This window comes from Lasioglossum baleicum, chromosome 14 (genome assembly GCF_051020765.1).
Source record: "Lasioglossum baleicum chromosome 14, iyLasBale1, whole genome shotgun sequence".
NCBI lineage: Eukaryota > Metazoa > Arthropoda > Insecta > Hymenoptera > Halictidae > Lasioglossum > Lasioglossum baleicum.
This window is the reverse complement of record NC_134942.1, coordinates 12510929-12525529: the sequence shown is the minus strand read 5'-3', so window position 1 is coordinate 12525529 and position 14601 is coordinate 12510929. Positions and strand designations below refer to the sequence as shown.

Here is a 14601-nt window from a genome sequence, read left to right as displayed (position 1 = left end):
GCAATTGTTGTTGCTGTGTCTTTAAACTTGTTCGAAACGATCCTGATGCTTCTTTGGTAACTGGTCGATTAAATTTTGTATTGGCAGTGGAAGGTATACTGACTTGAACAGAAGGGACTAATTAACATTAAGTTAATATTAACTATTGGATGGGTCAAAATGACTGGTTTCGGATTTTTAATCCACTGTCACTATAAATTTCTTTATTTTGAACGCGTACTATTATCAAAATTGCACACGGTCTAATGCATCTTGCATTAGTTTGGAGACTACTGTATTCCTAAAACTGAATTTCTATTTATGATCTTAGACGATACTTCTGTATCTGGTGCAATGGCAGAAGTAGCTAACCCAGACCTCCCTCTATTTCAAGTATCATTTTGATAACAGGTTGAATGATTTGCTACCATTCTGCTATCCTTTCAATACAAAACTGAATTTTTATTCGTGACCTTAGATGATACTTCTGTACCTAGTGCAATGGCAGAGACGTAGTGCTATGTCTAGTATAATTTTGGTAGCAGGATGAACCCTTTGCTACCGTTCTGCTATCATTTCATTACAAAACTGAATTTTTGCTCATGATCATACATGATGCTTCAGCATCTGGTGCAACGACAGAAAGGTTCTGCCTTCTTCTATTTCAAGCATAATTTTGATAGCAGGTTGAACCTTTCGCTAGCCTTCTGCCATCATTTCAATACAAAACCGAAGTTTTATTTATGATCATACACAATGCTTCAGCCTCTGTTGCAATGACAGAACTATCTTCTTCTATTTCACGTATAATTTTGATAACAGACTGAACCTTTTGCTACCATTCCACCATCAATGAAACAACCATCACACTAATTCGCTTAAAAATATAGAAGCACCGAGCGCTACAACCGCTTCGAGTTTACTGCGACAAGAAAAAAGCTTGGAAACTCGCAGCAGTTTTTCCAGTGGTAGCTCTCGAGCATGAAACGGTCGGGAAACCAGTTTACGACCGAATATGAAAACGCGAGAGCTACCCCGATGTTTTTCCATCGGTCATTTAACCTGGAGAAGAGGCTAAGATCGCGTTCTGGTTACAGCAAACGGATGTCCGGTCAAGTTTGGAGCATTTCTCGAGTACACCGGTGAAATCACTTCCGGGCAAAAGGGAGGATACACCGCCAACATCGTTAACGTCCCTAGCACCGTTAACCAGCTTGGCGAACTTACCGAGCGGCACCCTCTCTTCTACACCCCTATCTCTAGCGCCAGCGTCGAAGCTGCTCACACCGGCGGATAACAAGGGTCTCATGAGGTCAGTACGAACTTTGGTTGGTCAAAAATATATCGAACATTCTGCCGTATTACCGTGTTACACCGGATCGTGAACGTGTCTTCGGAGAGCGATGAGCGTGAGCTACGATCTTTCCATTGATACATGCTACGGTGTTTTATTGCTCCTCGCTCGCTCGTTGCTGGCTTGCGAGCGTTCTGCATTCATAGTCCGCCAACGATAGATACTCGTGCGGTAATGTCTCGGTACATGTGAAGGAGACGTGCACGTCTTATTTCTTCAGGAAAGTTCTCTCGACACATTTGCGACATTTTTCTGCTTAAAACCAGCCCAAACAGGGTGCCGTTCGGGTTAGATTTACTTGTTTAAACGACAATTCAGTAGAACCTCGATTATCCAAACTAATCGGTGGGACATGACAGGTAATAGAACAGTTATCTAAATCCTTACTGATTTGTACGATAAATCATGTGTACAGTTTGCCTTAGAGTGAACTAATTAATTGTGAAAATGAAAAGCTGAGGTTCTAGAAAATCGTGAATTAAACGAAGTTTAGCCTCATTTTAATCACAAAAATATCACAAATATGTTCGTAAACGTTGCATAAGGGAATAATTAACCTTCTCCCTGTGTATGAGGTGCGAATGCACCCCAGGCTGATAAAAACGGATACAAAAAATTTCCAAAAATTTTACAGGATGCTGTGTTATCTTTGAAAAATCAATAAAATTTTGCTCCATAAATGTATGGTGTCCAATTACGCCCCCGTACACGGTCAACATGAGAGATTCTAATGTTGCAGTGCATAGAGTGAAGGTTAAAAACAGAGATGTATTGAGTTGGCAAATAAGTTCGTTCGGTTTTTGTGATTTATTCCACTCTAAAAAACCGAACGAACTTATTTGCCAACCCAATAGTTAGATGAAGTTGGTATAAATGTAACTTGTAATTTCCGCCGGAAACGGAAGCGATATTCAGCACAACAAAATTAGTAGAATGGCGTACAACAGGTGTCAATAGCTTAGCAATAGTTTTACCAAAATCAAATGCAGCATTATAAAAGAGTAACTGCCCTAACGTTCAGTGTTTAGTTCGTATAATCGAGATTCTCCTGTATGTCGGCCTAATAATAATTTGAACAGCCACGGTAGATTGGCGATTGGTAGCTTAGGATCGAGAAAATTACGCTCGGCGTTGTAATCAATTTCGTTCATTCTCGGCGAGTGATCTCTCATTCACCGATCGGCGAAGTAACAACGGCCTCAGAAGGAGTCGTAGATAAAGCGTCGCGTAGCCGGGCAAAGGTCACGGAACGAAAAGTGTGAGAGAGAGAGAGAGAAAGAGGGAGCGAGAGAGCCGGAGGCGGAACCGGGCGGAGCTAATCAATGCTACACCTTATCGTTAACACGAATCTCGCTCGCGTTTTTCAGCCAGGCAACGATAGTGAGCTCCTCGGCCGTTAATGGTGTTGCCAGCGGCGGTGCACCCACGGCGATGTACAGACCGAACTTCAGCCAGGCGTTCCAGCGTGCTGGTCCGACGACGGTGCCGCCGACCCTCTCAGCGGGACTGTACCCGACGCAAAGCTTCACATCAGGTCTCCTGAGCAACGGTACACAAAGTAATATTGGTTATCGGTGTCCTTATAATTTCGCTTCCGCTTAGCTCTTCCTTATTCTTTTCATTTTTCTAGACGCCGTCCTCTAATGGTTCCCGCGACTAGCTCATCCGTGCGCGCACGGTTGCTGGAATCATTAGAGGACACCTAGCTCAACTGACTCCCACCAGATAAGACAATTTCTCTATTCGCTCCTATCGGAACTAAGTCACGCTCCGCGTCCGAGATTGCACATCCAATTCTTAGCTTCCGTTTGCTTAGCCTTTGCTACTGCGATCTGGACCAGAGGTTCTTAAACTGTGGTCCGCGGACCCCTGGGATCCGCGTAGCCTTTACCGAGGGTCCGCGAAACAATTTTGACATTAACTTTACATCCTCCAACTTTTTGCTTTTATTCAAATGACTCATTTAATAAAAATCCGACGGGTTACCCTCGGTTGGTCGACAACTCATTTCGCCAACACAGCTTTCATCGACGATTTGACCGTGTTAATGTTGGTCAAACCGTGTCGATGAAGACATTTGTCGACGATTTGACCGTGTAAATAAAAACATAGTTTCTTGTCGGTCAAATCGTCGATGAAAACAGTGTCGGCGAAATGAGTTGTCGACCAACCGAGGGTAACCGAAATCCGACATGGTTAAGACTTTTTGTATTTGTTGTTACTTAACTAACATAACTAAACAATAATTAGTAGTAGTATAAGAACGACGTAAAATGCCTAGGGTTGGGATGGACTACATAAGTTTAAGAACCCCTGATCTAGACGGTTAGCCGGGACCCACAGTTGTCTACAGAGTTTTTGAAAATACTCCCATGTGCCTGGATTTTTATTGAATATCACGTGGCTTTGTTGATGTATACACTTTACTATGACGGGAAATATTGGTACACTAACTGAAGCTACATGTCCTAACGTCGTTCATCAATTGGTCGTATAGCAAACTAGCGGGATGCTTGAACTAGAGCTGAAACAGTAACATGTCTTTGTATGTTCAACACTATGGTATAATTATATAATATATAATCGCTTGAAACTTGAAAATTCCATGGCAAAAAATCGTGCTTAATACAATTTTTTATATCTTTTCGGTAGTTCATCGTGTTCGCTATACTTGACACTATATACATTTGAGTAGTTACGTAGTTTAAAAATATGATATAATGTACGTTTTTCTATTCACAACCCGAGTTAGTAAAATATATTTTGTATGTACTCATTTTTTTATGTTGCATACATTTATATATTCTTCATTTAATGCAATCAATATTATAAAAATTGATAATATTGTAATAGCCTATTATCATACACATTTTTGTAGTTGGGAGTTGTTCGAGCTATTTTCTGCGTAATGCATTCAACCTTCCCCCAGTAGATATAATATAAAATTTACTAACAACCCTGTACAACCACTGTACCTACCACAGGCCTGTTAACAATCTCCACCAAAACTCTGCTATATTCACGAGAACCTAAACAATCCTTTCCACAAATAATCTCAAAGGAAGATCTTCGTAAAAACTGTAATTGGAGAATTCACTAAGAAACTGAGAAAGTGATTATAAACCATTGATTTTTAAAATACTGTTAACTAATCTTTTCTGAGGAAGATGTTCCTCAATCCTCTCTAACAAAGTACCTCCAGAAAGATCTTAATAAATACTGTAATCGGAGAATTTACTAAGAATCTGAAGAAACCCTTTGACTGCAGCGCTCTCTAGCAAAGTATCACCAAAAAAGCAAGATCATCCAAAAGACCTATTTCCTAGCCAACATGCATGGAGTGCTTGAAAACCGCTTGAAACCGCAGCAGGGAGGGGCTAATCCCGTCATAACCTTGATCATCTTTCTAGGACCGACAGACCTGAGCATGAAGAACACGAAGCCGTTGCTGAGTCACAAGCTAAACGCAACAGAAATGACTGCGGTCAGGCAATTGATCACGGGCTATCGAGAGTCCGCGGCGTTCCTACTGAGGTCCGCCGACGAACTGGAGCAATTGTTGCTCCAGCAACCATAGAGCTACATGTACGTAGCGGGCGGTCAGCAAATTAGTTCGTAAGTGTCAGCCGAAGAAGAAAACGAGAAAAAGAAAAAGAAAGAAAGCGTCGTTCAACCGCACGAGCAACACCGGCAATATCTGATCTTCGGAGACTTGAACGCCAGCATGAACAAGGCTCGCTTGCCCCTTTCGACGTCTTCGGTTACCGACGGTCGGTAAACGAGTTTCTCTTATCCTGCATTAGAAAAAGCATTTCCGGGAGCGGGTCGACCTTGAGAAGGGGCGTACGCTGCGGTCCCTGATCGACAACCCTTCGAGAGAGACCAAAAAACCAAGTTCTTCAGACGATTGTCCCTGGGTAATCGTTCCGGGGGTGAAATCATGAGGATTTCGAAGTCAGCAGCCTATCCGGCAGGGCTGGGGGATGTTTCTTAGATAATAGAGGTTCCACTTGCGACACGACAAGCGCTGAAACGCGGAGTTTTAAGACTAGATTTAAGGGAACTATTCAAACAGGGTGTACATAGAGAGGATTTACAGATATTTACTTAACTACCGATAAGCTTAAGCTTAAATGACGAGAGATAGCGTGTGCGGTGTGCGTGTGTGAGTGCGTGCGAAAGGGCTCCGCGGACCTGTAGGTCGCTGAATATTGCTGCCTTCCGAGGGTCCTGCGAGCCGAGTCCCGAGCGCAACGACCACGTGCAGCTCGAATGATCCTTACCGGTCGCACGGTGATTACCACAACCGGCAGAATGATGCTTGACTCCGGTTGCTGTCAACGGCAAGGATCATTCGTGCGATCTGTATGCTCGAAGTTGGCCATTTTTGTCCTTGAGCTTGCGGCTCAGAGTTACAATCGCGTGTATATACGGCTGGTCGTGAAACAAGCATCATGGTACGTTATCTGAAGATCATGCGAACGGATGAGAGCAGGAATTATGGACGTCGCAGGCACACGTGTACATAGACACGCGCATACGCATACCCTCGCGCGTAGACTCATGTATGTAAGTAGGTCGCAGGAAAAGATGGCTGTTTTTCCACTGGAGACAGTGGGGAAACGACGAGTTTATTGATAATTATTCGTACACTGGCGCAGCCACGATGGCCCGGCAGAGAGCATAGTACTTGAATCGTGCAGGTTTCGTCGACGATCGTGGATTACAAATTGGTAGACGATGTTTTCCCGTAGAGGCCGTCAGGTTTGTGACGCTTTGTTTTTGAGAATTAGCACTTTGGAGACGCTTCAGATTTTGTTGAGAATTCCGGTCTTAATTTGCTGGACAAATAGGGTGCACTTAACGTTCTTCAGGGACTTGATCATTTATTTTGCTGATGGACGTTACGTTTGTTTGGAGTTATCGAGGACATGGAAGCAAAACGTTTATGATGAAATGAAAATTTTGTTTTGCTTCAGTTGATTAATTTTTCTTTGTTAAATGGCGAACAAAGGAGACTTGTGTTTTTATAATGATAAGGAGAAGCGAAAGAGTACATTTGACAAATGAATTTTATTTAAGAATATGTTTTGATCTATAGGAACATTTATTTAATTGTAGTTACTTTATAATTAAACATATTTTTAATATGAAAAGATTGTTATTGATTGGTGAATCATTTTGTATTCGATTTCTATTATTACGACAGCGAAAGTGTTGTACTTTGATTATTTATGAACTCGTTAATGTCACTTAAAGAACATATTTTATAAATATATGGTACTATCAACTATAAATTTAGAAGTACTAATATAATATTTTCACATGACTAAAAAATATGCTACATATAAAGCACACTGTTGTGGGACCATTAAACCTTCAGAAACATCGAATTTCCAAAAGCCATGCACAAGTGGTTTCTCCTTTAGAATGATTAAAAGCTAAGAAAAGTCTGTTGACATTTTCGAAAATTGGTTGTGACTTATCAATTGCAAAAGGCTAAATAGCAATACTACTTACATTTATTCCCGACGATATGTTCTTTTACAACTATAATCGATATTATAGAAAGGCATTAAATATTATTTTATACTTCAGCGCTGTAATGCAACGATCAGACACAACCGTACTCTAAATTAATCCTTTCAAACTTCCCTGCGATTCTCAACAAACAAATCAGTTGGACGATAATTCAATGTTAGGCTCCAGTGTTTGTTTAGAAAGCTACTTCTCGAAAACAAAACGGAACGACGAATTTTTTTTATGGTGTATACTATGGAATATACTTATGAATTATAATCCACGGCTTTTGACCCGAGCTGTACATATTTATCGGGACCATCTTGTCACGATCGGACAATACGTTGAAACCGTATTTATGGTCTCCGGACGCATCACTGTGTTACCAAAGAACACTGATTATTATTATTATTATATTATTATTATTAATATTATTATTATTATTATACGATAATATACGTAGCGCTATATATACAGGCGTTTATTTCTTCCTTTCTGTTTTGATTCGTTTCAATCATTTGAGTGATATTGTTGTTCCCATCGGACCAAGGAGTCATCTTAACCTGTTTAAAAAGATGAAAACCACCCTATGGGGGTGGATCGCGTCGGTATCTTCCGCCATAGATCAATTTCTCCAATCGATGTTTCTATTTCTTTTCTTTCTCTCTCTCTCTCTCTCTCCTTTTTTTAATTACGTTGTTATACATAATCGTAACGATTAACGCGGCTAATTCTCGCTACTACCATTTTATATTATATTCTAGCACACGATACTGTCACTACGATTACATTGGTTCCCGCGAACCGGGACGAAGGGAACGACGATGGTTTCTCTTCGTCGAGAACTAGTTTTTCCGCGAGATTATGGTGTTTCGCGAGTTGATTCTATTCTGTCGTTGTTTTGTACATAGTTTATACACATCGTCGTGTCACGATGCGAGAAAATGGTGAAAGAACACTGCGGATACACGAGTTTCTTTTAACGAGATTTCAAGAGAGAATATATATTATTATTATTATTATTATTGTAATTATTGTACACGCTGCGCCGGGTCCGGTCGCGTGCCCCGATTCTTTCGCGAATTACTTCTAATGGAAGCATGTTGTTCACAGAATCGCGTGATTTGGGCATGTGGAACAATTCGTAAAATCATTGTTTAACTTAACAAAGTAAATAAAGTGTACTTTGAATCGATATTTTATTTGATATTTTTATGTGTGGCTAGTTAACGATCATTTAGAACTTATCAGTAAGACGATGCTGTGCATCCTGTTTAAGAATCATGGAGCAAATGAAAGAAAAATTTAAATACTTCAATAAAAAAATCTATATAAAATATTGTATTAAAGGTCTCGAATGTGCGTTGTCATTCATATATTTTTATGTAACGACAATACTGTTTAAATGATATTGACAAATTTAATCGAGATTTTAAAATAAGAATGTTATAGTAAAATTCTCGTGTTGAGCACTGACTGCTCCTGTTCATATTGAAAATTCTTGAATATAATCTGGTATTAACAATGTAAAGTGTTAAAAGAGGAGGGTGTGAAACAAGATCCTTTCATTCGCATTAGTTTTAGAGACAATCGCGCGCGTGCTTGAACCGGACGCACCATGTACGTATTATATATATATAAATATACGAATCGTATTGTGTGTATATACTGTTTGCGACTGTAAAATATGTTCACGCGGATGACCGATGGCCGTGGTCGCCACGACCGAGCTCGAGAACTCAGAGAAACATTCCACCACCAGGGGAGGGAGGACGATTAGGAAAAAGAAAGGGTTGACGAACAGCCATCCGACTGTTTCCGGCGAAGCAAACGCGAATTTCGCAACGAACTCATGCTTCCTTCTTCCTTTTCCGTTCCGCCTCGCGGTCGTTTCTACCCGACGACGTTTAGTCCATCGATCAGTCAGTATCCCAGCGATCAACGATCGTTTCGATCATCCCCAGCGATCATCGGCGTCTATCCCCAATCGTTGAACATGTCGAATGGGTTCCAATCTAGTTCTACAACGTTCAAAATTTGTCTCGGTTCCTCGGTGAATTCGGAGAATTGGAAGGACTCGAGTCCCCGTCACAGATGAAGTCACTGATTCGTGATATATATACATATATATTCAGAAAGCGTTTTTGTTGCTGATTACTCTCTCTTGATAATGTAGAATGTAACCGTTTCAAATTCTGTTCTTCATATATAATATATAGATATATTATTGAAAATGTTCTGCTGGCGTTTCGAAAGCCAGATATTCAAATAAAATTTATATCAACACGAAACTTATTGTTTGCGATCACGAAATTATTATTTGCGGCAATTGGTTACGCATCTCGTTAATCTGGGTATTAACAACCATATTTCCTCTAACTCCTGAAGCACACGCAGCAACGTTAAATATCGAAGGTTTTGGAAAATCTAGTGAACTATGGTCTTGCATTTACTTGTTTCTTTCGATACCAAGAAAAAGGTCCGTCACAGAGGTTATGTCGATGCAAGACAGACAGTAATACTCTTTACTAATTAACCCATTTATCTTAGTCAATTAATATTTACATAAACGTGAGTCGTATTCACCTCCTTTCAATTCTAAGAATGCACACATCTATTTCGAACCAAAACAGTTCTATACTAACATGGAATCCATCGAACTCAATGGGAAACAATCTCTCTGTGATCCAGCCAAAGCTATCATTCATTCGCTTCATCCAAATCTGAACATCTTTACTTTGAGAAGCCACTGTTAAAGAGATACTTCTAACTCCTTCTATGGTGGATATCGTTGAAGCTACCACAAGTCATCCAAAACCAATCAACAACTATGTTTTGCTGATATATCCCTAACTCCTTCTATGGTGGATATCGCTGAAGCTATCACACGCTCTTGCCTAGTCAACCTTATTCCCAAAGAAATCATCAATTACAATAGTAATTACTTTGGCATCCAGATAATTGGCTGGTAGCTTTCCGGTAGTAATGAGATTATATTCTTCTTTAAGATTCATGAAGGCTTCTCTCATCATTCCTGGAGAATTTTCTAACACATCATCTCGGCATCATTGGTGAATGATATATCCTATAGTTCTTCTTTAACCGAACAAACTCTTGTCCTCTCCAACGCCCTCATTCTTGCGTGCAAACCACCTGATGAGTCTCGGACTGAATCCACCAAACACGTGACTTCTCCCATATCATGAAAGCTTACTGATCCACTTAACAAGCTAGACGCCTCCCCTAAGCCCACATCTCTCTGAAGTTGCGTCGGAGATGAAATCCGTTTCGAAAAGAAAATCCAGGTGACTGGCCACGATCCCAACAAAAGAACTCTTCAGAACTGATATGGTGTCCTCGAGAAGGGGCCAAGTGCTACGAACAAGTTGTTCAGCTGCCTCGGTTGAGACCAGTCGGATGCAAATCGGAGATCACAATTTGAAATGAGCCGAATCATGTGCACGTCGATGGATATTATTATCGTCGGGCATATGACTCGCGGAATTCGAACTGCCGTGGACTGCTGGCTTTGTCTAGGTGATCGAGAGCGACTATCGTGATTCGGTATAGTGCAATAGCCTTTTACACACTTCTAACTTCTCTCTGTCTCTCTTTCTCCGCGCGCATAACGTAGACTCCGCTTCGCGGCACCGTGGAACGCCTCCTTTCATTCGAACGTCTCCTCTACGCGAATGTAATAATCATTAGGATCGTCGTAACTTTACAGCCTAGTTGTACCGCGTTAGATGTATAACTCCGGGACTCATACACTTGTACCGTGTGTAATGGATTCGCGTGCACCTGTCAACGCATACCCACAACAATTCTGTTTCGCGTCACACAGTTTCTGGAACCAGCTGTCGACCAGGTCCCGATCAAACTTCCATCAAAGACTCGAATTCATCCTTCGCACTCGGACGATGTCTGCGTTATTGTATCATTGAATTAGGTTGTTGCATATGAAATTCCAGATTCTAGAATGCTAATTTTATGAATAGAATGAGATTTTTTTTGCTCTTGCGACAAAAATTAGCAGGTGGAACTGAAAACAGTAAAGGGGTTAAAGGTATTTAAACCTTAACTGGTATACCGGGGTCTTTGATGGCCCCAAGAATATTTCTGTACACTAATTTTCGTTACTGCAATTTCTTAGAGACATTTAGGATTTTCAGTTTTAGGTTACATACTTCAAACTTCCTTAATGAATCGCCACGTAATTTTAGAAAAGCCCAAGGGTTAAAAATATCAATACATTATTTTCAACATATTAAAATAATTAATGTGGGAAATAAATGTTCATTTAGCTCCCTGCAATGAATATCGAAAATTTTTATTTTGTATAGAGATCCAGTCTATTTAATTTTGTTTTTAAGTCTGAAGGTTATTTCAAGGTCAGGCAATATGATTGTCGCGCGTTCTTTCCATACTAGTAAGAAAATAAATGTATTGAAGAATGTAAACGACCAAACAATTCTTACAAACTTGTAGCTATTTGATACAGTATGTTATTGATCACAATGGTGCTTCGATGAACAAGATTTATTTATGAAAATGTTACTGTTAAAAGTCAGACATTTCATATGCAACAACCTAATTAAATAAATTATTAAAAGCGTTAAGATAGGTACATTTCTGATTAATAAATGAAAATTTCAATCTCAGTTTTTATTCTTCCTGTTTGTACATGGCTGCGAGTGCGAAGGGTTGGTGCCCTAACTGGGAGAAATTTTCTTGGCCCATGAAACAATAGATGACGGAATATTTGTCACCGTTTGTCTAATAAATTAGAGGACAGGATTGGGCACATTTTATTTGAAATAAGATAAGAAACAAGCATTCGGAATAATGAATTATTTTAAATATTTTCATTTTCATTTGACGTTGAAATCAAATGAATTGTTTCCAGATAATATTTAAATACATAAAATCCGCAGTCTAGTTATTATATAAGGATATACAGATCTGATTGTGTAAGAATTTTAATTAAAATTAGAGTGTTGCAAAGTTAATTGACCTCGGAAATCCTGATAAGTTTGCACAGCTAATTTGAATACTCGATAAACTTCCTTCTTGATCTTGAAGAATTTAATGAGCACAGCGAAATTGACGTTCAATTAAGGTTAAGGTCTGTAAGCAAGGATAAGTAGAACAGTGTTACAACCAGAATCGCCAGATGAGGGGAGAGAGCACGAAACGTGGGGGGAAAGTTACCCTCTCTCTTTCTCTCTCTCGTCACGTGACTAGAAATCGGATTTTATGACAGAAATGAATAGATAAATGTTGAAATCACATATGTTGAAATCACTAGAGGAACAATGACAATTTTATTTGGCTCCTATTTCTTATAAATGATGCAGACAATTTTATATCTTACATAAAGATCTACTTATTTGCATCACTATAGACGAATCTAGGACAACAGGCGGTATCAATTTATCTTTAACAAAAACAATGTGACAGCATTATCAACACTAAAATTGTCAGAACAATCCATTGCAGATTTTTATTTCATTAATTGTGCAGATACTTTTGCAGAAAATTATTAAATAAATTCCAATGAGTACCGTGAAAAATGCATTCTTGCAACTTTTAGAGGGGGCTGGAAATGAGGTTGAAACTTTGCTCAGTTTTTCGGAACACCCTGTAGACGCATTTTACAGTTTATCGATCGGCGATGAAGTTTGATTCGAACTAGTTCGCGGCTGGTCGAACTTTCCGCTGTTCCATCCGACGATGATCACTGAAAGAGAAACCGAACTCGGTGGAAGCCTGTTCAAAGCGAGTCGGAACTGCGATTCCGACAGTCGGCCGAATCGTTCCTAGGGAAAAGAGAGAAAAAGAAATCGGGCATCGACTCCACGATACGCTGACAAACGGATCGAAAGGAAAACGAGAAGACAAGGAAGGTTGCGAGAAACTCCGAAGCAAGAGGCACACACGAAACATACACATACACACACACTGAGAGACAAATACGAACGTACACATTAAAGAACAGAGACGACACTTGCATTTCCGTTTTTCATTTGTTCCGTACATATACACCGTACATGTTAATATACATGATAGACATATAAATATGATAAACTATATTTATATTTTTCGTTCGATCGTCCACGCGAACGCGCGAACACATCTTCGAGAAAACGTGTCCGTATCTTGTTTGTCTACACGGGGTGCAGTTCTAACACCGTTCAATGTAATCGCGAATTGATGTATATTGACTAAAGATATAAATATTACTTAATGAGATAAAGGAAAAAAAAACAATTGAGAAGAATATGTATTTGTTCCTGAGAAAGAAAATAATAAGAGTAGCACTACCGTAATATTAATATCGATAGTAACGATAAAGATAATTTGATGGTACATACTTTTCTTATAAGTAACCTTATACATTACTACGATTATTGTAGAGTTGGTACGGTCTTTGATGATGCCTTGCCTGTAAATGTAACGTTAAATGAAAAAAAATCTTATTACCTTGTAAATGTTTTACCAAATATAATCGATTATTCAACTTATAAACGAGCCTCGCTTCGTTTACCCTTTCCCTTTACTGTTTATGGTTTCAAATTATTTGTCCGTTTGTAATCCACAGGCTTTTACGAAAAAGAATTTCAATAAATTTTTCTGTTATTGATTTTGTTAAATGATTTGCCAGATGATTTTACAAAATCACAACGAGCAATGTACAAGTATAATATTGTTTTTAATCAATTTGAAAATTCTCCTATTTTCATCTGATTACAATCATTAACATAAGAAATAAATGTATGTGTGCTTTTTTTGAAAATGTTCGTATACTTTCATCTGATTACAAGGATTAACATAAGAAATAAATGTCTATGTACTTTTTTTGAAAATGCTCCTATTTTCATCTGATTAGAATTATTAACATTAGAAATAAATGTCTATGTGCCTTTTTTGAAAATGCTCCTATTTTCATCTGATTGCAATGATTAACATAAGAAATAAATAACTGCTTTTTGTTCCTTGAAATAATAAATATATACCTAAATATCTCGACGAATTGTAATTATGCGAAAATATTGTTTACGTAATGCGAATGGCATTAAAGAGTCAATATTTTACTTCGAAGGTCATTTTTTTCGGAGTTTCCAAGGTTATCGATGTTTTTTTGCATATAATATTTATTTTAGAATTACATAATGTAGCTGATATAAAATACGCCCAGACGTGTACTATAACCCAGACCTTGAAATGACCTTGGTCACCAAAAACTAAAGTTTTATGCAGCAATACAAATTTTTTCTCTAGAAATGAATGCAGACAAAATTTTAATCTGCATATTGAATAAATATATTACAAAAATCCTCGGTTCATTTGTTACGTAGTGAATCAGACAAACAATAAATAATGAATAAACAATGAATAAATAATCGTGGTTTTAGTTTCACGGTTTATTCGAAAATTTTGTCGGTGTTAAATTGGAGTACCATCGATGTTTCTTCGTTGCTCACCCTATATATCCGTTCGTACGCATAATCAGCGCCTTAAAAGCGACGAACAAGCAGCCGGATAATGTATTATGTACACATGGTATCGAACGAAATGGAAAGTCGAATGAGACCCGCACGAGATCACGATCTTATTTCGATTGTGAAATAAGAGCTGCCCACGAGCATGGTTCCGAGCAACAAACGAAAGTAACATCGGGCCCGATCTTTTATTTGCAATGAAGCAGTCCTGAGCTTAAATTATTCGACATGCTCCGCGAGCTGTAA

At 38.9% G+C, this 14601-nt stretch overlaps 1 protein-coding gene across 3 annotated transcripts in view; it reads left to right on the top strand.

Moving 5' to 3' along the window:
- The window catches only part of LOC143215608 (nucleolar protein 4-like), a 153304-nt gene extending 139923 nt beyond the window's left edge, over positions 1-13381 (top strand). For 2 of the 3 annotated variants that reach the window (XM_076437886.1, XM_076437884.1), the window contains 3 exons: positions 1077-1291; positions 2701-2891; positions 4744-13381. In XM_076437886.1, coding sequence (XP_076294001.1) covers positions 1077-1291; positions 2701-2891; positions 4744-4910 — 573 coding nt within the window. In that variant the 3' untranslated portion in view covers positions 4911-13381. The remainder of the gene's footprint in view (positions 1-1076; positions 1292-2700; positions 2892-4743) is intronic. The other variant, XM_076437885.1, reaches the window with a different exon arrangement.
- Positions 13382-14601: the final 1220 nt, after the last annotated feature.